Here is a 26,634-nt window from a genome sequence, read left to right as displayed (position 1 = left end):
TTTACTGTAATAAAGGTCTATACAGTGGAGGGACATCAATTGCAGTTGGGTTTATTTTTGCTCACATAACCCCCAGAAAGCGTGTCAGCACAAAACAAACCCTCCTTTATGTACAGACCTTCATAAGGTTCTATCTCCTTGACTCCATTGTCTAGGAAAAACAAAATAAAAACAAAACAAAAAAGGGAACCAAAGCACAGGGGTTAAAAACAACAGAAATTTCCAAAGGCACAGAATGTATCATCTATTAAAGAAAAGTTAAATGGTGACTTAAATGTGTTTGTTGGTTTGTTTGTTTTGGTAAAGCACATCCAGTTACCAAATAAAGGGACCATTTTTAAAAATGACATTAAAAATTATTTTATTTTATCATCCATGCTTTTAGAGGTCCTTTATCCAAGAGTTTACAGATGTTTGGGGAGTACGTTCATCTGTGTGTAAGCAAATAGTGCTTCTTATGCAAAAATTTGAAAGTATTAAAAATATCAGTACAACATGCATCTTTCTTGTATATTCATGATTACCTTTTTCTGGTACTCCAGTTTTGAGAAGGATCACCATTGTGGTGCATCAGCTAACCAGTCCTTTGCAGTGTGTGAAAATTGATTTGGCTAGTTACTAGTAAACTTTATGTAACTATCAACAATTACATAAACTTAGTTGTAGCAAAGAAACATCACCCAACTGCTTATTTAAGAGCATTAAGTTTACTTCTTAAAACGCATTTATTAAAGTTTGAAAAATGTGCAAGAGCAATAATGATAGCTTATTTTTGCCTGCAAAGATTATAAAATTTAAATGCAAAATATATAATATTTATAAATATATTTATAAATATAACTACTAGCAAATGCAGCTAAGATATTCCATTAACAAAAGAAGAAAGCTAACACAAAGGTAGTAAAAAAATATCTTGATTCACCTTAGCTTCCATGGGTATTTCCTATATGACACAATTAGAAATAAAACTTACTTCTCTCCAACGTTCCCTTTGGTGGAAGTTGTGGGAGTTGACGGCCCCTTCGTCCTGCCACTGGAGTACTTGATGGGCTTGTTTGGACAGACCCAGTACGAGGGTGAGACCTACAAGGTACATCATTAATATTCATTTTTCAATAGAATGAGTTAAAACACTTTTAATACATTTGGTTCATATGACAGCTGTATGGTGCAATTTTAAAGAGGTTTAGCTGCTGATTAAAAGGTTAGGAGAGTAGGACAAAATATGGATACTTGAATGATTATCTAAATAGCAAAAGATGTTTATACTTTTATGTAATATGCATACACAGATACATGCACACAAAACCCTACAGTAAAATCCATGGAATTATTAATGTAGATCAGTATTCTATCCATATGAAAGCAAGAAGAGAATTCTGCAGCTCAAAAAAATGAAGGATAATGCTTACATTTCTTTCTACCAGATTTCAAACTCTTAACACTAACCTCCCTCCCTTGATCCTAAGAGATTTTTACTCAGGCTTATATTAGATATCCCTTTATTAGAAATTATCTCACAAGACTACAAATAAAACCCTGAACAATTCAAAATTCAGCTAAAGAAGATATTGGTTAATACATGATATTAGTATTGATAGAAAGAAACTAAAAATCTAGTTTTATTTATTGTCATTATGATGATTATTCCAAAAGTGATGTCTAATGGACACAAACAATTTCTCATTCTGTAGGAGAACATGATAGTCATGAGGTGCATTATGTGGGGATTTACCCAGGACTCCTGATAAATGAGAAATCACAAAACAAATGAGGTCAGGACAGTTAATAAACAAATTACAATGGTAGTCACACACTATTATATCCGCTGAATATAAATAGTGTGCTTACACTGAAAAGGTTAGTGTCGATTGTTATTAGTGATCAGCCAAGGATGATAGAAGAGACCACTTAGCTGCTGGGAAAATAAAATGGTGTGCTGGTGGGGCAAAGGGGAAGTTAGTCTGATTGATTTATCTTTCACCTCGATAAGGCAGGTGAAGGAGGGGCAGATCTTCCAGTCATTAATGAAGGCATCGACCTCATGAGGTTTGTATCAGGACGTTCAGTGGATCGGGAGCGGGTGGTTGTCCGCTCTAGGAGAGGCCGTTGTTCTGTTGATCTGGATCTGTGATATGGCTGTCTATCTGCTGCTTCACAATCCCTGAAACGTTAGTCAAAAAGCAGCTCAGTTGATCTTTAGCGCCCTTCTGCTATTTTGTTATGATGCATCAAACTGATTTTGAAAAAGGTAATTGTTTAAAATTATTGAGTATGGAAAAAAATGTTCTCTTCCCCAACATATTCTGAGTAAATTCTCACTAAACTTCGTAAGAACTTTTAAGGAACCAACATCTGCCTTTAATAGCAATTCCCAGTGAAGACAAGAGGAGTTGCTCAGTTATAATCAAAACAAAACTGTTTTCCAAAATGAATTCTCTAAATGTGAAATATGTGAAGTAGTCTAATATTTGAAAAGAATTCTTTGACTTTTCCTAACATTTTCAAAAGAGAAAAGAAAACCATAAAAGCACTAATTCTCAAGTCCCTAAGGCTATTTATTAGTATACCAACTAAGATATAAAATGGCTTTCAGCACAATCATCGTGTATTGATACACCTGAACATTCAAACGGCAGAATCAAAATGTTACGAGAAAACTGTGCAACTTTGCAGTCTGTAGCCATATTTAAACATGGTCCACAAGAAAAATCACTGTATAGAAAAGGAGTTAATCAACCAATCTATGCCATTTATCTCAGTGCAGTTTAGCGATGCCAACCAACACAATTCAGAATGGGTATTAATTGATTGAAATAATAATGGTTCTGAAACAATGTGATTTCACACAATTTGACCACAAATAAATCTAACATCAAAACCTAATCCTTCTTGAAAGAAGCAGACTTAAATGGATAACCTATCAATACTAATTTTTGTATCCCTGGAGTCTAGCATAATGCTTTTACATCTAACATGTAATCAGTAAATGTCTCCTAACACCAGCCCCACTATCTATGGAACAACCCAAAAAACAATAGCTTTGGCTCTAGAACTCCAAAGTAACACATACTCCAAAGTATACTTCAAATGAAACTATTACCCCTGCACATAGTTGTAACCACAGCAATGGAAATGTTTATATAGTATAGACAGTAAAGAAAGCAGTAGTCTCCCTCAAGACTAATGTATTAAGGACTTCCACTTTACCTATAAATTCTCTCAATCTTGTTTTTGATAATGAAAAATGCAAGCAATTAAAGAAAAATAAGAAAAGAAATGACACAATTTCCCAAATGTAAGCAATTACGTGGCATGTTGGACCAGTAGGCATTAGATTAGATGACTTTAGAAACTGGATACTGGATTTACTCTACAACGTTATCTTGTGATTATCTTACAGTTTAAATTCATAGGGTAACATATAAGACAAATAATTTTTAAACTATTTTTAAGTCCATGTACTATAATATGATTGATTTCTTAAGAATTTAGTTGTTTTATAAGTGTATCCAGAATATGTCAAAAGAAGCTGAGATTAAATGTAAATACATATACAATATTCAATTACTAGTCAAAGAGAGAAATGAAAAGGCAACCTGATAGTGTAAGAAATCATAATTCTATTTTTGTTCCTGAAAAACTATTTTAGAGAGAACACTCCTCTTTAGAAATAAATATGCTCAGGACTTCCCTCGTGGCACAGTGGTTAAGAATCTGCCTGCCAATGTAGGGGATACAGGTTTGATCCCTGGGCCGGGAAGATCCCACATGCCGCAGAGCAAATAAGCCCATGCACCACAACTACTGAGCCTGAGCTCTAGAGCCCGCGTGCCACAACTACTGAAGCCCACGTGCCTAGAGTCCGCGCACCACAACGAAGAGTAGCCCCCGCTCACTGCAACTAGAGAAAGCCCAGGTACAGCAACAAAGACCCAATGCAGCCCTAAATAAATAAATAAATAAATTTATAAAAAAAAAAAAGAAAGAAATATGGTCAATATTTGTTAAATTTTGTTGGTGTACATATCTTTGTATATATTCAACACAATAGGTAACCAGAATCAAAGGGATGTATATACCGTTAGATTCCTTAAAACCTATTTTTGGAAAGTACCAATCTTTACATTATTTTCATATTTCCTATTATCTTAAATTAGTAATAAACTTATTTCATTATATAACATGTAGTAACACAACTTTCTGGAATATCTATGACTATCCCAACAGAAAATTAAGTTAATATTTCACTTATTTATGCAAAATTTGATTTATTCTGATTCCATCGAGTAATTTTTCCAAGTGGAACGTGAAATATCAGGATATACACTTACACTTCTTTGACACTATATTTTAATAATTGAAATATATAATCGTGAGTGAAATCCAGAGAATTATTTCAAATGTGTTGCTAAGTTCTATGTCCTTGAAAGGATACTACTATTTTTAAAGCAAACAGGTCACTCCTTAGGAAATATCCCTTAAAAAAATTTCTTTAGTGAAAACGTTGTTTGAAGATTATAATCAATGTTTTAAATTTTACTTATATTTTTCTTTCCATATTCATCAATAATATGAATTATATGATTTCCATAGTGTGAAATGAAAGTTTTTTAATAAGTGAAACATGACAAGAACCACAGTAGAAGGTAGAAATTTACTGAAATGTTCCACCACAGTTAAGGGGAGGGGAAAGCTATCATATTTTAAACTTTGATAACACAGTAGAAGGTCAAGATAGGCTCCTGCTCCCACAATTGGGTAAGAAAAGGTCTTACTAGGTGAGAACTAAGATTATTGCTGAGAAAATTGAAAGCAGCAATGCCTAAGTCTCATATATGATACCCAGCTTCATAGCAGGTTCTTTAAGGGACTGAGATATAAAACTTGTCAACTTCCACCTAAATTCTTAGTGAGTTTTAATTTTAAGGTAAGAACTTATAAATAATTAATTTTGAATAGTAGCAACTGAGGCATGGGAAATAATAGATAACAATTTGCAAGGCATAAAATATTTAAGTGCCTACCTGGGTTCCTGAACTTGGGGTCTGTATTTCAATGTAAATAGTTTCCTTTGTGATCCTACTTATTTACTTTATTTTACCTTATGTATTTCAAAATATTATTCTAAAAAGGGTAAACATATTTTACAAGACTGACACAATCAAGCCATATAAAAGTTAGGAAACACTGACCTGTATATTTAAATCTTTCTTAGGTAAATAATTTGGTTGTCTTTTAAAAGTGATTTAATATCTGTCAGAATTCTATTCTTAAATAGTTTACATTTTCTGATATATATGTTTAAAATAGTTCAGAGTTTGTAGGTGCCATTTACCTGGAGAGATACAGATTATAGCTCTGCTTATTTAGAGGCTGCTATTCCAAACTGCAAGCATTTGCAGAGGATACTCCACAAATAGAGCTAATTCATATTTTTTTAAACCACAGAATTTATTTTCTTACAGCTCTGGAGCCTGGAAGTTCAAGATCAAGTAGTTGGCAGAGTTGGTTTCTGCTGAAACTTCTCTCCTCGGCTTGTACATGGCTGTCTTTCCCTGTGTCTTGACAACATCTTTTTTTTTTTTTTTTTAACATCTTTACTGGAGTATAATTGTTTTACAAAGGTGTGTTAGTGTCTGCTTTATAACAAAGTGAATCAGCTATACATATACATATATCCCCATATCTCCTCCCTCTTGCATCTCCCTCCCACCCTCCCTACCCCACCCCTCTAGGTGGTCACAAAGCACCGAGCTGATCTCCCTGTGCTATGTGGCTGCTTCCCACTAGCTATCTATTTTACATTTGGTAGTGTGTGTATGTCCATGCCACTCTCTCACTTTGTCCCAGCTTCCCCTTCCCCCTCCCCGTGTCCTCAAGTCCATTCTCTATGTCTGCGTCTTTATTCCTGCCCTGCCCTTAGGTTCTTCAGAACCATCTTTTTTTTCTTTTTAGATTCCATATATATGTGTTAGCATACGGTATTTGTTTTTGTCTTTCTGACTTACTTAACTCTATATGACAGACTCTAGGTCCATCCACCTCACTACAAATAACTCAATTTCGTTTCTTTTTATGGCTGAGTAATATTCCATTGTATATATGTGCCACATCTTCTTTATCCATTCACTTGTCGATGGACACTTAGGTTGCTTCCATGTCCTGGCTATTGTAAATAGAGCTGCAATAAACATTGTGGTACATGACTCTTTTTGAATTATATTGACTGACACTATTGAAACAAGACCCAGTATTGTAACAACCCAGCTTTAAAAGCATATGATAGTACGTGCAGATTTGATGAGGATTTCTAAGGGAAAAATCATTTTATAATCATCAAGCGAAGTTGTACATTTTCAATCATTTTTCCTCTCGTATAGTCGCCTTTGAAAGATTTTTTAATTTCCAGGTATCTGGCACAGCTTCCTACTTATTTCATCACCTTTGCTACTTACTTCTCCTAGTCTCAAAGTACATGGGAGTTATGCAGTGTAACAGAAAAGAATAGGCCAGTGAGCATTTTCTTTCACTTATATACAACCATTGCAATGATACAACTCCAGATCAACATAAGCTCAATGTAGACTATCTCTCTAAATACGATAGAATACTAAGAATACTAAAAAAATGAAAAACAAACATCACAATGCTTCAAAGTATTATTCAGATATCAATGAAAATTGTCCTAGAATGTAACTCAGACTTTAGAGTTTATGTTAAATCAGACAGACTTATTTTGCATTTATACTGTAAAGATGAGATAAGTAAATGTAATAGGGTTTTTTTAAAAAATAGACTTGTAAAAAGTAAAGCTACTTAGGAATTACTATTTTTTCTTTTTTATAAAGAAATTATTTCTTTATAAAGCTGAAATCTTAAAAATAAATTTGGATGTATCTCTGAAGGACAAGAAGTATAATCTCATGTTTGGGGCAAGAAATGACTTCCCTATATCTATATTATGTAATATAGTAAGCTGATTAACAGCAGCAGCATTATACTTTTGATAAAACACCTTCAATGTTTAGAGATTTTCTGAGCATTAGCTGCACAATTGAAGAAATAAATATATTACAGAATTTTAAAATGAGATATTTTAGGGTAATTAATATAAAATATGTTATATATTTGTATAACATATCAAGTAATTTAAAGCAATTAGATGATTCAACTCTATAATTTTCATGCTCATCATATTTTGCAAGGTACAGTTTAACTTTTTAAATACTCTATATTATTTTAGCATTGCTTCCAAAGTTAAGAGAATTGCAAGTACACAAAACACCATGGTAATAAGTACATATTCAGAAATACTTATTTACCATGTGTATGAAGAGTAATATTTTATTATTTTGGAGGAAGATAGATTAATTTTCCTTGGGCACGATAGCATTTTTTTTTACAGTACATTTCTGTTCAGTTAAATGTTAAATTCTGTATGTTAGTTAAAAGTAAATGATTTTATTCAAAAATAACAGCAGTATCTAGGGTCAGCCAAGTTAATAACAATCTAACATGTGAAAATGGTAATAATACACATATTGATGAGAGAAACCAAACACTTTTAATGTAGAAAAACATGTTACTATTTCTCATACCCTATTTTATCATCAAAAAGAGAAGTAAAGTGTTCCCTTATCTATAGAAGTATTTTCTAAAAAATAGTCAATGTTGGAAACAGCAAGAAGAAAAGATTACCCCAATTTTCTCCAGAACAATAAAGATATATTGTATTAGTAGACATGCACACAGAGAAACATGTAAAATATAAATATCTTGAGGATATTTTGAGTATTTTATTAGTAGTTATAGCAGTTATAGTAGTTATAATTCTTAATGTTATTTCATTTTTACTTCAAAAATAACAGAAACAAAACAACAAATAAGCAAGATTATTTACTCAGCAACAATGAACATACAGCAAATTAATACATCTTTAAAATCTGTTTTTTCAAAATCCTGAGAGATGATATAATTACCACCTTCTATCTATAAAATTCTTATTTTACTAAATAGTTTCCATTTTCAGTGGATGTTGAAGTATAATACCATTTTGTTAACTGTAAGAAATTCAAGTTATCTCACTAAAGTATTGATAGTATGTTTTCCCTTTCCAGGTCCTCAAAGATTCCATAAAATAACAAACATCTTAAAGATGTATCTTAAAGATGTACCTCTAAAGAACCAAATTATGCATTGCTATTGTATGACATGAGTAAATGTGATTAGGCATGTTCCTCACTCTAGAATATCTGAGTGCCATGTTCAAAAGTTTCATTGGTCAACTTTGAACAATTCACTAGCATTTCTTTTGTTTGCTAGTTTTACATGGATAGTGGAAATTCCTCATATACACTGCTGCCTGCTGCCCCTAGCTGTTACTTCATAATGTCAGTTCAAATCACATAGAGGTAGTAGTCAGAGGACTGATTAATCCCCTCCTAAATACACATACATACACACAGAACAAAAGGTATGCACATTTTCAGGCATAAATACTATCTGCCTCAGTCACTAATGATGACATGATGTCTAAGAGTCAAAATTACTAGAAACACCAAAAAGCAAGAAAGATAAGGCCCTCTGTCAAGAGACAAAGCAATCAACAGAGTCAGACTCAGCTAGGACACATGTTGGGATTATCAGGCAGGGAATTTAAAATATTATATGATTGGTATGTTAAAGACTATCTTAGAAAGGATGGACAATATCTCCTGCATGAAAAGCTGAAGAAATATCAGCAGATAGACAGCGACCATAAAAAAGAGTCAAACGGGAGGCCAGTGGTGAAGAAGGACGCCATGTGCTGTGCGGTCCTGGGCCTGGCACACAGTAGGTGGGATGGAGGCGACTTCTGAGTAGCACTTGGAGGACACAGTGAAGAATCCATCCATTGATGTGGGACCCAGTCAGATGAGCAGGCTCGGGTGATATCTGTTCTACCCAGCAAGCAGCTAAGCTAACCTCTGACCCCACTGATATTCCTGTGTTGTGTCTAGAATCAGACAATGGGAACATCATGATCCAGAAACACAAAGGCGTCACAGTGGCATTGCACAAAATGGCCTTCTGATGTCTCATGTCAGTTCTCCAGAAGCCTGTGATAGGGACTACAGTCTACCTATCTTAATTATCTTAAAGAGTTATTAAAGTTTCAATAGTTAGGTTATTCATTTAATATGCATTGGACATTTTTCTATTAATTTTAGAGTAAGCACTTTTTGACATTGCATGGACTGACCTATCAAAATGTTAGTGAGAAAAGATCTTGTTTTGAAGCAACAGGTCTAGGTCACTTTGTATATAGAATTTTGTTATGGTCAATAAATCTGGTTGGAGGGGAGAAAAAGAGTCAAATGGAAATACTAGAAATAACAGAAAGTAGAATGTGGTAAAATGTTAGAAAATTAGCTTGGAGTCAGTTTATAGAGATCTTAAACATCTAGTTCAGAGGTTAAGACAAGGTTTAATTTTCAATGAGAGTGACCAAAAAGTTCTGAACAAAGGTACTTTTTAAGTAATGAATTAAGAAGATGACTTCAGCAGTAGTGTATGGCATGAATTAGAGTAGGAAAAGGCTGACTTGTAGTAAAAGTTCGGAAACAGAAGAAGGTATGGATGACAAACATAAACCACAATGTACAAAATATACAATATACAGAATTATACAAACAGAATTTTATGGTTAGAAGGAATCTCAGAAATTGTATAATTCAATCTCTCTCATTTTAGAAATAAGCAAACTAAGGCTCACAGAAACTTGGTCAAAGTCACACAATTAGATATTTTTTGAGCTGGAATTTGAATTGCTCTTTCTTGGTTCTAAAGCCTGTTAACTTCTTTGACCAGGGATGGTTTTTTTTTTTTTCTCTATATAATGTTTGGCAAATCACCATATGAATTAAATGAAAGACATGAATAAACCAAAGAAAGAGCCTGAAATTCCCAGCCTCCAAAATGAAAGGATGATCTATTAACAGAAATAGAAGAACTCTTGGGAAGAACGAGAGTAACTTCAGGTTTGGACTTAAATTTGTGAAGCGTTGCAAGAATATTCTTGTACAGATGTCAGTCAGATAATCAGACAGTTTGAGAAGTCACTGTATTATATTAATATTTCACTATTCATTAGAGAGGCTAAAAAGAGAAGTGGTTGATAATGGCAGATGCAAGGACATAACAAGGATAAATATGTGTAAAAAGATACAGCAAATAAGAACCATGGAGAAAATCATTTAAAATAAAGTGCTGGAAGCAGAGGTCAGACTGTAGAGGGTTAAAGCTTAGGAGCTGATGAAGGAGTGGAGAAAGCATATGTAAAAATACATAGTCAAGAAACATGACCTAAGTAAGAGAGAGAAATTGATCATTCTCAAGGGAGCTTGAAGGTGTGGCAGAATAGAAAGAAGGTATTATTAAGGAGATTTCAACAGTCCTCCGTAACAACAATTTGAGGAAAAACAAATTAGTAAAGTAAGAGAGATTGAAATGTAAGAGAAACAAGAAATAATGAACGGATGAAAATTCCAGAGAAATTAAGAAAGTGTACAGTCAGAAACACAAATAGAAGATTACTTTGATGGAGAAGAAAATGCTTCTAAGAGGAAGGAGAAGGTTTGTAACAATGCAAAGAAATTAAGGCAAAAAGGGGAGGGGTAGCTCAGGAAGTGTGAATTACTTAGATTTGATCCCATTCACTAAGGGCTTTCAGTATACTTCTCAGATAGGGCATCTACAGGAAAACATCCTACATTCCACACAGGAATCTCATCCTCCTGTGACTCCACTAGTTTTGTCAGAAACCTTTCTCTAATTAGGGTCCTAGTCATGGCCCCAAATACCTTAAGAAAAGACCATTCACTGCGTCTCTTCAAACACGATGGCATCCCTCAGCACTACTCTAGCCTCAGGTCAGACCCTTCCCAGAACCTAACTCAGTTCTGGCACCAAAACAACTTCCAATTCTGGCACCAAAACAACTTAGGATAAATTTAGGATAGTTGAGGTATATCACTTCTATTTAAGCATCTTATCTCTGTAATTCTTAGTATCAAGTAAAGGGCAAGCCCAATTGCCCCCTGATATCTTCTCTCTAAATTCTTCATTTCTTGTACTCTCTTCTGTACCATTTTAATCTTCTCTGATTCTCTTAGCAATATTTTCAAGAATCCTCATCCATTGTTAACTAACTTCCTTATGTCATCGACCATTCTGCAGAACGGTTTCTGCATATCTCTACCTTAAATAACATTTAGCTCAACTCTGCAGACTCTCCTTCCAGTGTAACTCTCACCTGCAGAAGCTACTTATTCTTTCACATTTCAAAGTCCATGGATTCAGGAGAGATTGGTTCCCTAGAGACACTCCGGCCATTACTCTCCCACTGTAATGTACATGTCCTTATTTCTATTAAGCATGCCCCTTGGCTATAAGATCCATTATTAATTCAGGTTGCTAATATCTATCCAACTTCCAATCACTATCCCTTAGTCACTGATAATTTGAGTAATTGGTTGTCAGCCGTCTTCTTTACCGTAATTCCTATGGTAATGCTAGGAGATTTCAATGCACATGCAGAAAATTGTTCAATAATCTTGAACCACAACTCTTGGATCTTCAAAACTTCAATAATTGTCACTTTTTTCCTGCATCAGTGCTCCCTCCTGGGGAAATACTGTGGATCTTAGAATCCAATGAAACTATTTAAACTCAGAAATATTAAACTCCAATATCTCAAACTGATGACAATCATTATTTCTGTCAGGTGTTTTATAATCTCACTCCCAATTTACTTGATCTCCATTTGATACTTTTTCTTCCTTGGTCCAACCAATTCCTGCCAGTATATAGCACCCTCTTTGCTTTTCTTCCATCCTTCTCATCCTAGACTCTATGACTGATCATCTGAACCCCTCCTATAAAAACACTCAGATTCCCTTCTATACCAAATCTTCCAAACATTCATCAAAACCCTAAAATTGGTTCAATGCCATAATCTGATTCTTCAACATCTAGGCAACTGGGTATTGCTTAAGCAAAGCATACATTCATACAGGTTGGCACATTGCAAAATTCATGGTTTCCAACATTTGCCGTGGTGGCATCACCAAAAATCTTTTTACTTATATTTAATCAGTTCCCATCAGTTTTTACCCAACAACAATTTAAACTTTCTCATTTTCAATCAAACATCATATTCAACCTCTGGGAATCCTCAGGAATTTGTCTCAAAAACAATCATGTAATCTCAATTACAGCAACAACAAAATTGAGGTTATCAAACAAAATTACCTTCAATTTAACATCCTTTAAAAACTTACTTAGTTCCAACTCTCTCATCTATTTTCCTCCTGTCTTAATGGTAAATAAGAGCTTCTTTATGCTTACAAACTCCATCTGTGTGGTTAGCCCTACCTACTGCTCTAAGACCTTTCTTCCAGTCATCCTCTTTTTTTTCCTGTGTTTTCAACCTATCTTTTTTTCCTAAAGCATTCTTTCCTCCAAGCCTATCAACACAGGGTATATTTCTTATTCTAAAAGAAAGAAACCTACTCTGGTATCACATACCCGTATCTAATACTTCTCCTCCACACTCTTTTGGTGTATTTATTTTCTTATCTCCCAGTCATGCCTCAGGCCACTGAATTCTGCCTTTCTTCCCTCACTACCCTTCCAAAATCATCAGTGGAAGTCACCAATGACTTCTCCCTTGACAAATCAATGGGCATTTTTCATTTATTATTTTTATTGCTGACATTATTTCTTCCTTCTTAAAACTCTCTAATTTTTTAGCTCTATTCTTCTTACTTTTCTCATTCTTCCTTCACTATGTCCTTCAGAAATTTCTCTTCCTTCGTCTACCACTTAAATGTTAATGTTTCCCATGGCAGAGGAAAACTCCTTGGCTCTCATTTCATGGGTAGTCTTTCTGGTTGATTTCACTTTCATTTTTGTGGCTACTTCCCACTAGTAGTAAATTTACTCGCAAATTGCTCTACGTAGACTAAACTACTTCTTTAAGCTTGAAAATTATTTATTTTACTCCTTGCTAGAGGTTTCCTCTTAGCCCTCTCAATAATTCCAAAACTGAACTTGTCTCTCACCTAAACTGATTCCTCTCCTAACAATTCCCCCCATCTTTGTTAAGGTACCACAGGCACCCAGTTACCCAAGCTGTAAGATTAGGAGCGTTTCTTGACTCTTGGTTCCCCCTCAACATCCAAATCGCATTGTTTACCAAGTATTATTGATTTTAATTGATTAACTCTCATCTTCGATCTCTCCATCCACTACCTTACTTAGTTCAGGCCCTCAAAGAGTTTCTGCTGTCCTAGAACAAGGCAAATACCTCGGTATGTGCTTTTCTTTTCCATACCCTTTTCTCTCAAATCAACCACCCACAGAGTCTCTAGAGTAATTATTCTAGAGTGAATAAATAGTTCTAGTGTGTTATATTATTCCATTATTATAGCCATCCCCAAACTAAACTATAATATTTAATTAATTAATTAATAATATAATACTATAATACTATATTATAGTATTATAGCTATCCCCAAACTAAAACTCTTCAAAGTACCTCTATCACGTACAGTCTTAGACCTAAGTTCCTTAACAGAGTATACAAGGTTATTCATAATCGGGACCATCTCTATCATTCCAGATTCATTTCTTGCTATTCCCTGCCTTGTGTCTAATGCTCCAACAGCACTAAAACACGGTGTTTATTACTTTAGTAACTTTGCTCATACATTTCTTGAAAATTCCACCAACATCCTACCTTACCTCCCCCTAAATAATTCTAATTCTTCCTTTAAGATATAGCCTAGTTGTCATCTCCTCCATCACATTTTTATGTAAAAGTTGCCACGTTGTCCACCAGCAATGTCAGTGATTCCTTAATATGCTATGTATAGCTTTAAGTAAAGATAATTACTAGGAGGAAAAGTAGGGTTGGGGGTAAATTTTAAAATATAAAAGATATATTTATTGAAATAAAGGATATATCTTAAAGGGAAATCAATAAAAGGTAACCTGATATCCATTCTAAATATGTTTGTTTAAATGTTGAATGTGTTTTAAAATACACAATGATCAGAGATAATTTTGCACTGGTCAGCATAACCTGTTCAGAAGATAAAAAAGTTTTGATTCTTAATATTAGTTAAATATTTGTTTCCTGAAGTAATATAAAAGAAGTTTAGCAAACATTATTTAAGCTTTTCTTCATCTGTTCCAAAGAGAAAGCACTCGTAATATTTCATTTTACAAACATGAAACAGAGAGACCAATTGTTCTGATTCTTCACATATTGGAGATGCCATGTTGAGTTTACTACATTTATTCCATTCAGAAAATTCCAGATTTCATACAGCCAAACTATGGTCTACTCGGAACTATTAACACATATTTATTCACAGAAAGGGAATTCCCAGACCATGATAGTTAATGCCACCTTGAAATCTAGACCAGGAAACTGGATACTTAGAAAGTTGGTGCCAATTTCTTTTTATTCTTCCCACAATCCTCAATAAAGAGTTCACTTTTCCTTTAAATGTTCAGTTATTTTTTCTCAAGTAGGTAGTTAGGGAGAACCTGGGTAATTTAGATCAAAAACCATTTGGCAAGAGACAGAGATTGATCCACATTTGGACTTTGTCAAATAGGCAAAAGCAGAACAATGTAGCAAGGGAACTGAGGATATTTCTGAGAATGGATTCAACCTCTGGATATGTAAGTAAGTAAAGAAAAGTGGAGACTAATTGGGAAAGGTAAATGGGTAAAGAGAGTGGAGTTGTCTATTGAGATAAAAAAACCAGTGAGTTAAAAGTAACTCAATGAAAGAATAAGAAAGAACCATGTGTAGTTCTTGTCCAAGAGTGAAGTATTTTGTAATAATTGTAAATGGAAAGTAACCTTTAAAAATTATATAAAATATTAAAAATTTTTTAAAAATTTAAAAGATTTCAAAGGTAGAACAATTTCAAGTGACGATAATATTCAGAGCATGGCCATGGGAGTGACTGAGTGAAGTAGAACTGGGGGTAAAGTTCACTACCTCCAATTTGAGATGGTCAAGGAAGTGAGTGGGTGCTGAATAGATCATTCAGGTGAATGCTAATAGCACTCAGGCTCATGGCAGAAATTGTGATAAAGAGGAAGACTAAAGCCACGTGCATAAAATAGCATAACCAAGAGGTCAACAGATGATATCAACGTGTAAGGGAAATGGGTGATTGTGTTCAGTTGCATTACCTACAAAGGTACAGGGGTTAAACAAGAAGCATGGAATATTACGGTAATAAATAAAGAAGAAGGGATAGGTGACTAGATGAGTTTTTATATTTTCAACAATCCCCAGAACCTCATAGTGGATTGAAGTGGGAGTCAGAGGGACTGAGTAACTCAGAAAGTTAGCAGAGTGAAATAAATGATCAAAGTCACTTTAAAAAAAAACAAAGGAAGGAAATATTAAGCTGAATATTCAGTACAGCATTTACTACTTCTTTGGAAGAGGCATACGAATGCAATAGGCAAGGAGGCTATAGGTAGACGCAAGGAGTATAACCAACCATATATTCTGGTTCTTGGTTCGGGTAGTGGATTCATAAATGCTTATTTTATTACTATGCTTTGAAACATGCACACATTCTTTTGTATGTGTCAAACTAATAACGATAAAAGATAATATTTTAAAAAGCAACTAAAGACTGCATTCTCACAAAATCTATCCAACTTTTCCAGAGTAGGTGTACACTAGACTCACAAATTTGAATCATTTAAGTGACAGCAAATCTTATAGTAAGTTATTTGATAACTTGTTTTCTAAAACTGATTTTTCTAACCTTGTTTTACTTTACTATAAACATCAATGATATTGTGTTTCCTGAATATAAACTAAATTATGGTACAAAAGACAATTCAGAAATCTCTCTTTCAAAATAGGCCAGTTAGGCTGAGATTGAAAATTTGAGTAAGTATATGAAATTGATAACCAACCTAGAGCTGATCAAGAACTGGTTCTATCTATGTTGGGTTACTGAAAGAATAAATGATATGAAGCAGACAAGCTACTTATTGATAATTAAGAAAAATACAGAGTATAAAAAACTAATGTGGTTCATGATCTTAATTTACATTTAAATGGAAAGATACCAGTGTAAGAAGAATAAGCCTATAATCAGTAATGTCTCATTCATGCCACCCACCTTAAGAAAGGTCTTGCCCAATTATAAGGATTATAAAACTGTTTTTTGCCCAATTATAAATTATAAAACTGCTTTTCACATTTTTGTAAGATAAATGTATGATCATTGCAACCAAGAAAGTCTGAATGTAATATACAGCAATAATAAAAGACATTAACAACAGCAAAGTAAAAATTATTTAGTATTGAAGCAAAATAGCAGAAAAAGAGACTGAGAAATGTAAAAGAAAATAAAATATAGCAATAACCACTATCATATAATAAACTGGAAGGCACTAAATTTCAATTACATTTACTGAAAGACATCACAAAATTTGAATTATTAGGAATTTATTATTGATGATATCTCTACGTTTCCTTCCACATTTGTCTAAATGAATTCAATCCTTAGGAATTTACCCATTAGTTTCAATTATTTTTTTCTAAGCTCTTTCATTATCAACTCTTAATTAACTAAACTAATAGGATAAAAGTGGTCACACATAACCCAAATCACTTTGAAACCATAGTCAGAGTGAGTACAGCACATAATTCCTTATCTATACAGCTGAATCCACAACCACATTGTCATTGCCGTTCTTTTCTCTGCCTACCGGGCCTAAAAATGTTGTCACTGAACTGGCTCAAATCCCTAAAGCTACGTTTAGCCTTGAGAAACTGCAAGCTTTACAGACCTTCTTTCCGCACTCGATTTCCTTCTAGGATTAACTAGAAAGCTAATCCTCCTTTCTGTTAAATGCCAGGTAATTTATATTTCCCTTCAGTACAAGGAGAATGGTGGTAGACTAGAAATACTGGGTCTGGGTAGACAGACCCAGTATTCTCCAGGGATCTGGGTTCATCTACTATGACCAACGAGTAGATCACAGCCACCTTTGACAAGGTAACAATAAACCTGAGTTTACCCTCATAAACCTCAGTCCAACCTAAGCACTTTCAAGGACTGACTGCGGAGGGAGGTGGGGGAAGTGGGTTGTTAAGGTATGTACCAATCAACTAGTGCTGCCTAAATATCTAATTATCAACTAGTGCTGCAGAGGAAGGTGAGCTGTCAAATGCAATTAATTTTCAATAATACTGTTATTCTACTTTTGTACGTAATAAGAGTCAAATGTAATTTCTGGTGAGTTAAACTTTTAGAATCATCAAAGAGATGATCCTAGCCCATTAGGGGAAGCTATATTTTTGACATCTTAATACAATTAAAGTGTTTATATATGCTTTATTTTCTACTACTTTATAAGGATGATACTTCTATATTTCATCAATAACCACATATGTATATATAAAAAACAAAAATAGAAGTGAGTTATAGCATATCAATAGACAGGCACATGCAATTCTACGAACAGACTCAATTGTAAGAAAAATATACCTGCCATCCCTGTGATGATGTTCAATGGTCTGACTGTATCTGGAGCGAGGTAGAGTAAGAAAATGACTGCAAGCATGGTAGAAACAAGAATATAAATGAGACTCAGGAAAGAAATGAGAAAGTATATTTTAATTGTTAAAAGTGAGATTCAAAAAAGATAAGCAGATAGTAAGCAAAGCAAATGAAAACTGTTACTGGAAAGCTTGCTCCTTCCTCCCAATGTCCATTGTAATATGGCAGTGCTAAAGGTTAAAATATTCTAAATATTCTAAAACAAAACACAAGAAAATGTAACAAATTGAGATTAAACAAATAATATTTCAAAATAAAATCTTATCAATTATCACTTAAACATCTTTAGCACCATCTATAGAATGTTATACAATACAGATGCTTTCTCATTTTTTAGGAGGAAAGGTAGAAAGAGAAAAATAATAAAATAACCAGAAAGCTTAAGAAGAAAATAATAAAAGAGGTAATTTCTAATACCTATCACACTTAGGAGATTTTATAAGGTAGCTATTTCTTTTTCAATCATTACTAATTAAAAGTAACTCAAAGAGTTTATAAAATTCCATTTAGTAAGGAGCAAACTGATTCAAATTCCTTTATTTGAATACTAATTTTACTTTGTAAATGTATTAGATGTTATCCACTTTCCATTCACTATGTTTATTATATGTTTATTACATGCTATTGGCTCTGCTACACTTCATGCCTCATGACTACCATAAGCCATCAAAGTAGCACATTGACCTTTTTACCCTTCTGTAGCTGATTCTCTTCTTTCTATAGCACTGATCTAAAATTTTTCTATTTTTTTAAGTCTTTCATGTCAAAACACTTAATTTTGGCAGATGATCATTATGTTTCAGTAAAAAATGGAAACCAATCTTGGTCTCTCTCAACACCTCTAAATATAGAGTACATATATATTTATATCTCCACTTGTCCTCTTTTGCAACAAACGAAGAGGCAATTCCTCTACTTGTAATCCTACTTCCCACATGACCTTGCTTCATTCATTTTTGTCTCATGCCTTCCCTTCCACAACTGCACTTAATCCTAAAAATAAAACTTCACTAACCTTGCCTTCCTCTGACTTTTTTTTCATCATAAAACATCTTAGATACATCTACAATTCTTGCTACCACTTTCTCACTTCTCATGCTTAAAGCTTACTGTGATTTGATTTCTGTCTCTACCATTCTCTTGAAGCTGTGAATATTATCTGTGAAATTCTAAAAAATCCTTTAATTTCCTCTTGATCTTCATCACACTCCACTTATCTATGGTTTTAGACAATGATTTTCAACCTCTATTTCTTGACACTCTCTTGGTTTCTGAAACACTATTCTCTCTGGCTATTAGAAATTTAGAATGGATAACCAACAAGGTCCTATTGTATAGCCCAGGGAACTATATTCAATATCTTGTGATAAACCATAATGGAAAAGAATATTTTAAAATGTCTATATGTGTATAACTGAGTCATTTTGCTGCACAGCAGAGATTGGCATGACATTGTAAATCAACTATACTTCAATGAAAAAAAATAGTGTTTCTATAACACTTAACTATGTGCCACATACTCCATTAAAGCTTTGTCTATATCTCATTTACTTCTCGTAACAACTCTTTGAGATAGGGTCTAGTATTCCCACAGACAGAGAAACTAGGCTGTGAGTGCTTGCGCACAGCCATAAAGTAAGTAGCAGGACTGGTTTCAAACTCCGGGCTTTCTTCAGCCAAAATTCAGGCTCTTAACATGTACACATTGGTCTGGTCTCTGCCTATTTAGTGCTTCTTTATCCATTTCACTTACTGATTCCCTTTCTTTTTATTCCTCAGAGACAGTGGTTTCCCAAGATCTGTTCCTCGACCTTCTTTATACTCCAACACCTTCTTTCTGGATAATATTATTTGTTTTTATAGTGTAAATTCTCACTTTGGTTTAGCCTTTATTTGTCTTTGGGTTTCACATTTCCAGCGGCTTCCTGGGATCTCCACATGGCTGCTTGAGTGTCATGTAGGCATTTTAGAAAAACACATGTTAATTGTGAGATGAGCAAGACATTGGCCTATTTGGACATCTGGTGCTACATTTGTGAAATAAGGGGGCTGGAGCAGTAGTTTTCCAACTTTCTTTCTGAGTGGAAGACAAGTTGTTTTTTCAAACAAAATTTTATGTAAAACCAATATTTAGGAATTCAATAAAATCAAAATGGCGCTGCTACAGAGGGAGTAAGAAGCCTAGACCCTACCCATTTGGCTTCATCCTTACCTACAACAGCAATCTTTCACGTACCTCTTTAGAACATAGAACCCTATAATCTCTAAAGGCCCTTCTAGTTTCATATATAACTCTTTAATCCCCCTTTGGAATTTAATATAATACTTCAGCTATTCCTTTTCTTTTAATTCCACTTTCAACTAAGGATTTAAATATTTACTTAATAAACCAAGCTTTAAAATCTCAAAATTTAACTCCTCCATTTTCCTTATTTTCCACATTCAATTGATTTACAAACATTGCTCATTCTAATGCCTAAATAACTCAGATTTATTCCTTCTTTTCCTTTTCTTCTGCCACTACCTTAAATCAGGCTTACCATGTCCACTGAAATAACCTTCTATTAGGTCTCCTTTCCTTCAGAATCCAACCCTCTCCTGGTCCACTCTGTCTATGGAAGTATATTTACAAAGTATGCTTCTGATCATGTAGGCACATTGCTCCAAATCTTTCAATGGCTTCCCATATCAAAAAACAAGTATATATTCTTTAAAATGGTACACAAATTAAGTTGTAAGCTACATTCAATCTTCATCTCCTATTACTTCCCTTTTCCCATACCACAACTTTTTATCTAGGTACAACAGACTACCTAAGATTCTCTAAATATATCCCATACTCTCCTGACTTCCAGACTCTGTTCATGCTCATCACTCATCCAAGAATGCCCATCATACTCCCTGTCTCCACTTCATTGCCTTTCAAAATTCTTCTCATTTTTAAAGTCCAACTTCTCTTTGAAGGTCTTTCCAATAGATCCAAGCAAGTAATTTTCTCTCCAATCTGTTCCAACACTACTATGCTTAGGCCTCCCAGTCTTCTACATTTTATAACTAGTTGGTATATTGTATAATTAGTTGGTATGAATTACTTAGTATAATCAGTTGGATCGTCTGTTTATCTAGACCAGGAGGAAGCCTATTTTAAATCTTTGTGCATAATGCCTGACCCACTCAATAAATATATTTTGGGTTGAACTAAAAAGTATAACACAATTACGCTGTTTTCATGGTCAACCTACTGTCCAAAGAGAGCAGTCGTTCACATAATCACAGAAACATTCTAGAACTGTAAACAAAAAATTACAAACCTATGTAGTATAAGAAAATAAGGAAAACGGTGTCAAAAAGAGACTTTCCTGGCTTTACAAAGAGGAGAAAGAAAATCCAACAGTAGTGATGTTGGGATTTATTGCATTAAAAAGGAATCAACTGTCTCTGAAAATTACTTAAGAGTAACAAAAATGTGTAAAATTCAAAGCTTGTTAAAATTTTCATATTCATAGAACATATATATTATCATCCAATTTCTAATATTTTCCTTGGGGAGGCTTATAATTAATTTTGTCTCTATAACGCGAAAGAAAACATTATACAGGAATCACCTTCATCAAGCAACAGTTTGTTTTATTTCCCTTTTTGTGATGGTTAATTTTATGTGTCAACTTAATTGGCCAAGGGGTGTCCACATTAAACATTATTTCTGGGTATGTATGTGAAGGTGTCTCAGGATGAGATTCTCATTTGAATCAGTAGATTTCCCTCTTCATTGTGGGTGGACATCAGGCAATCTGGTGAGAGCTTGAGTAGAACAAAAGTAAGAAGAAGGAGGAATTTTTCCCTTTTTTCCTTCCTCATTTTTGAGCTAGACATCTCATAACTCTCTGGCCCTCTGACTGAGATTTATACCATCAGCTCTCAGGTTCTCTGGCTTTTGGACTTGGACTGAATTATACCACCATTTCATGGGTCTCCACCTTGCAGACAGCGGATGGTAGAACTTTTCAGCCTCCATATTCGTGTGAGCCAATTCCTCATAATAAATCCCTCTCTCTCTCTCTATCCAACCTACTAGTTCTGTTTCTCTGGAGAACCCTGACTATATACTTTTCAATAGATATGTTATACCTCTTAACCTAATCTGGTCATGATCCCCCTTGAGATGGAGTGAAAAGTATAAAGACGCATCTATGAACATTACACAAATTAACCATACTGTTTTAGTAAGCCCCCTAAAATCCACTTAAGATACAGAAGTCCTTTGCTGTATCCAATTAGTACAACTTAAGAACATTTTATTTACACTTCTCTATTAGAGTATGCTTACTTTTCTCCCCAAATTAACAGATATTATAAAATCTAAGCAATAAATACTGTCATGAATATACATAATGAGTTAAACAAAGCTGTTATATTACAAAATGCATTTAGTCCAATTTGTTTGAAATTTTTTAAAAATTGAGCAGAGCTGTAATTCACTGTAAAAGAATAAAATAGAAAACTAAAAAAGTGACTAAATTGTAAAAAGAGAAAAAAATGAAGTAACAGATTCTCAAATCATGAGAAAAAAATATCACTATTCAAAGAACTGAACAAGATTACTGATCCAATTTCCTGACACACTCTGATTCTTACTAAGAAATATAATCTTTGAAGACAAAACAAAATTATATTTATAATGAATTATCCTTCTATATATTTCATTAGCCTGAATGTTCCCTTTTAGGACGAGCAGATACATAAAAAGGACTGCAAAAGGAGATAAAAATCTTATTCTTAAGTAACCTGTAGATTTTGAAAGCTAAGTTTCCAACAATCTCAACCTAATACCAAACTTTCTGCTCTGTCTTTGATATTGTTACTGTTTTGCTACCTTATAGTTCCTAGAACATACTATGATTTAAATAAGCTAAAATATATTCCTGAAATATAATGAATAAAAAGTTGTATTATTTTTGTACAATGAATTCTCTTTTTTCATTTACTTTCTCTATATTTTCAAACTTTCAGAGATGTATTTCTCTCATAGTTTATAACTGAAAGGACCACAAAAAGACTATAAATAGTTATAGGTATATTTGGCACTTTCAGGTAGCTGGTTGCCTGATAAAGAGTAGAGAAATAGCGTGTGTGTGAGGTATTTCAGAGATCCATATAACAGGGCATTTTTCTTTTTAGAATATAACTGCATTCATTGAATGCACAGAAGAAAAAAGTTTATGAAGTAATATATCTTCTGCCAGTGTTATGTTTTTTTTTCTTATTATGCTAAAAGTATACTCTATGGAATTAAATGCAACCAATATATTTTGGTCTCTAGGATAGACATAAAAATGTGTACTGTAAGATATCTCTGACATGTTACAGAAATAGTATCTAGTACTCTACACTTATTCTAATAGTGAATTAACTCCTGTAAACAAATAAGCTCTTGAAATGATTTCTAATACTAAAGTCACATGGTTTGCCCCAGAAAAGTGATGTTCCTTGTTGTAGTAGTTACCAGGATTTACCAGAGAAACAATGATACAAAAAGTATGGGCGATGAAAAGGAAGATGAAAGATGTCCATTACAATTAATCATTTTTAGTTAATATCCTTGTATCCAAGTTTCTGAATTACTTGTAATGAACCTACTTTCTTTTCAAAACATAATAGGAATTTGACTCATGAAAATAAAGTGAGATGTGCAGAGAAAGACCCAATCAAAATTTTATATATAATTCTTTTTTATGTTACCTATAAGAAAAGGATATTGTTACACCCTTAAGTTTAACCAGGTACTACAAATTAATGTCAAATAGCATCATTTCTCACCCAATATAGCCAATGTAAAAGCCATCATCTTCATTCACAACTTTCCAATATGTTCCCAAGTCCTTCATCCTTCGTACTGGGTCTTTCTGATGTACATGTGTATTCTGCCTCTGTGTCTTTGCTCTTGCTCTTGCCTGAATAAACATGCCCATTTTTTCAAGGTCCAACTCATGTCCTACATTCTCTACATATGTCTTTAAAAAACACCTGAATTGACAGATTTCTCTTTTCTCTGCTTAATTGATAAGCACATTAAAATGTAAATTATTTGTAAGCCAAAAATCCTTTTAAAATGTTAAGAGTAAGGCACCTTTTTTGAGTACCATGCAACTGGAGGCACTATGTCACTTAATCTACCCAACAACCCTATAAAGTTGGTACTAATATTCTAATTTTATATATAAGGAAATCAAGTGTTAAAGAGATTAGTTTTCACAAAGATACACAACTAGCAAGTGGCAAAAAGCTTAAATTCAAACCCAATGCCATTTGGTTCCAAATCCTATGAAAAAAGTACATTCCATGAAATACTATTAAGGTCAGTGTGTCAATTCTTACTGACAAGAAAGGTTAATGCACCACTCAAAATACCTAAATTTTACCTACTCTCTCAAAGGAAATCCTCTTCTAGGCTTTTTAATCAACAATATTATTGATTGACTCTATAAAATGCTGTTCATGAAAGTTCACTGTAAGAGGTCTAAAGTATTCTTACCTTCTAAATAGTACATAAAAATTACAATGCTTTCACATGCATTCTATTATAGAAAATCTTTTAGAATATTAGGATAAAACAGAAATTAAGAACCCATTGTTTAATAACGTGATAGACAACCTACATGAATAATACTGTATTTTTATTTTTGATTCTTCATGTTAATGAATGATTACAAAAATAACTCAAAATATATTAGAAATGGTTTTACAGTCCTATTTAAATGAAATTCTATTTTACTTATTTCAAAAATGATTTGAAACAGCTCACAATTAAGAGTAATTATGATCTGGTAATGTACAACACAAAAGTAATGAAACCACATGGATCATCTTTCCCCAAAACTTCTGAATTACTTGAACTTTTTTGCTAAACTAAGAGAGTCATAAAGTTATAAAGTAAACAAGAAAATATGACATTTCAATTATGACTAATTCAAATACTAACTAATACCAAGGATTTAATAGCATTTTTCTGGTCATTAACCTTAGGGCTATATGTCTTAAAATATTGATAAAATATTATGCATTTGATATGATAGTGACTATTTTTGTTTGTAAGTATAATTCTAGAGGTTAATTTTATTCTATTCTTCTCTGCAAGATTTAGACCATACCGTATTATCTTCAGAGAAAATATCAAGTCCATTTTATATAAACTTGGAAGATTTAAAGCCATTTCAGACTTTTCTCCCTCATCATTTGCTTAACAAACCTTCAATGAACAAGGAGTTTATGAATCATTACAAAAATAACTTCCAAAAATTACTGAAGTTCTGTTAGGTAACAAAAAACTCATTTATCCACCCTAATATGACTCCTTCCTAATCACACTAACGTATTCACTATTATTGTACTTGATAAGCATCAATTTCTATAGGTAGCATGCCTATAATTACCCCTAAAGACACAGACCACTATGAAAAAGTCAAATAAATGAAAAAGAATTAAAACACTATATTAACTTTCATTCAACACTAAGAAAGATACTAATTTAATAATTTCCTATTTCTTCTTAGATCTCAGACACAAAAGCCAACACTTGTTTGACACTATTAAAGACTAAGATATTCCCTATCTTTTCTTTTGGAAAAGTGTACTCCAACACAATGAAATTATAAGCATGAACTGAGTATAACCCTAGATTTAGATAAAACAATTAAATATATAAATATTGACAGCAAATTTTCATATCAATTGATTGAAAACCCCCAAGTGTTTTTACTAAAATTAGTTTAGGATGCATACTAAGAGACTTCTGAGTTCACGTGTTATTTCATCATAATATTCTCTGAATAGTAATTTAAGCTTTCTATCCTAATCCGTATCTTAAATCCTTTTAATAGTTTTGGGGAAATATCATAGCATTTTCTATTTTATATGTAACCAAACCATGAATTAGAGGGTTAACCAATTTGCTTAACTTAAAAAAATTAGTAGTAATTAACGTACGTATTGAAACATACCATATTACTTCTAAGTATATCACATTTAATAGAGCAAATTCAGAGAAGTCTCTCAAGTACAGCAGCTGACAAGCATGATTCTTTAAGTTGCTTAAAAGGTTTACTGAAAGCCATGAGGAAAAACCTCTCCGTGAATCAGTTTTTGTGTCTGTTTCCTAAACAAACCAGACTTGTCTTAACACTTTTATATAAAAAAAGTCACACTTATTTCCCTGATGAATGTAAAAGACTTTAAATCTATTGTCTCATGAAAGTATTTTTCTATATGATAATTGGTTATGATAAGGTAAAAATAATAAAACATCTTATTTTCCTTATGATTATCATTATAACCTCATGTGCAAATTCACTAACTTAACTGGCTTGATTTAACAAAGTACCAAAATTGAAAGAGCAAAATGAATTTTTTTTCTTACCAAACAAAAGGTTATTTTTGTTTCTTTAATTTTTTTTAATGATGTGGCAATCAAAAGAATCAATGTAGGTATTGTAAAGGAAGCATATGGTTTTAGAAACTAAGATAAGAAATACCCAAGTTCAGGATGAAAATATTTTATGGTAATACCTTCTTCCTGAAGGCAGCGATTATAATAAGCTCTAATAGTATTTGATCATATTTACCTGTCTCTATCTGGAGAATAACGGTCATCCATGACACGATGTCTATCCATTCGGCTAATTGTATTATAATGTCCCGTAGTAGAGCGTGTCCCTCGAAGTCCCTGTTCCACATTCCGACTGAAATAGCAAGATCCATTAAATATCTTAATAGACCATAGTCACATATTATACTAAGAAACAAAGTTTATTAATAAAGATAGTAGAAAAAGACAAAAATCACTGTAATGTCAAGTCCAAGGTTTTTGTTTTGTTTTAACTAATAGGAGATTGCTGCTATAACAGAGGTATAACATAAAAGTAAGCTAATATCAATGGGGATGGAGATAAGGATTATCAAAACTATTAATGGATGACTCCCA

General features: G+C 33.2%; 1 protein-coding gene and 1 pseudogene across 38 annotated transcripts in view; one reads left to right on the top strand and one right to left on the bottom strand.

Annotated features, from left to right (window-relative positions):
• The window catches only part of RIMS2 (regulating synaptic membrane exocytosis 2), a 596,440-nt gene that overhangs the window by 189,921 nt on the left and 379,885 nt on the right, over positions 1–26,634 (bottom strand). For 13 of the 38 annotated variants that reach the window (XM_061171493.1, XM_061171504.1, XM_061171491.1 and 10 more), the window contains 3 exons: positions 26,276–26,392; positions 1,985–2,164; positions 974–1,083 (listed from right to left, as the gene is read on the bottom strand). In XM_061171493.1, coding sequence (XP_061027476.1) covers positions 974–1,083; positions 1,985–2,164; positions 26,276–26,392 — 407 coding nt within the window. Of the gene's footprint in view, positions 1–118; positions 152–973; positions 1,084–1,984; positions 2,165–17,585; positions 17,652–26,275; positions 26,393–26,634 lie in introns of all 38 variants that reach the window. The other 25 variants (XM_061171490.1, XM_061171498.1, XM_061171505.1 and 22 more) reach the window with 6 other exon arrangements.
• LOC133077431 (ragulator complex protein LAMTOR5-like) lies at positions 8,845–9,076 on the top strand (annotated as a pseudogene).

The sequence above is a fragment of the Eubalaena glacialis genome, chromosome 17 (genome assembly GCF_028564815.1).
Source record: "Eubalaena glacialis isolate mEubGla1 chromosome 17, mEubGla1.1.hap2.+ XY, whole genome shotgun sequence".
Taxonomy (NCBI): domain Eukaryota; kingdom Metazoa; phylum Chordata; class Mammalia; order Artiodactyla; family Balaenidae; genus Eubalaena; species Eubalaena glacialis.
This window is presented reverse-complemented; position numbering and strand designations above follow the sequence as displayed.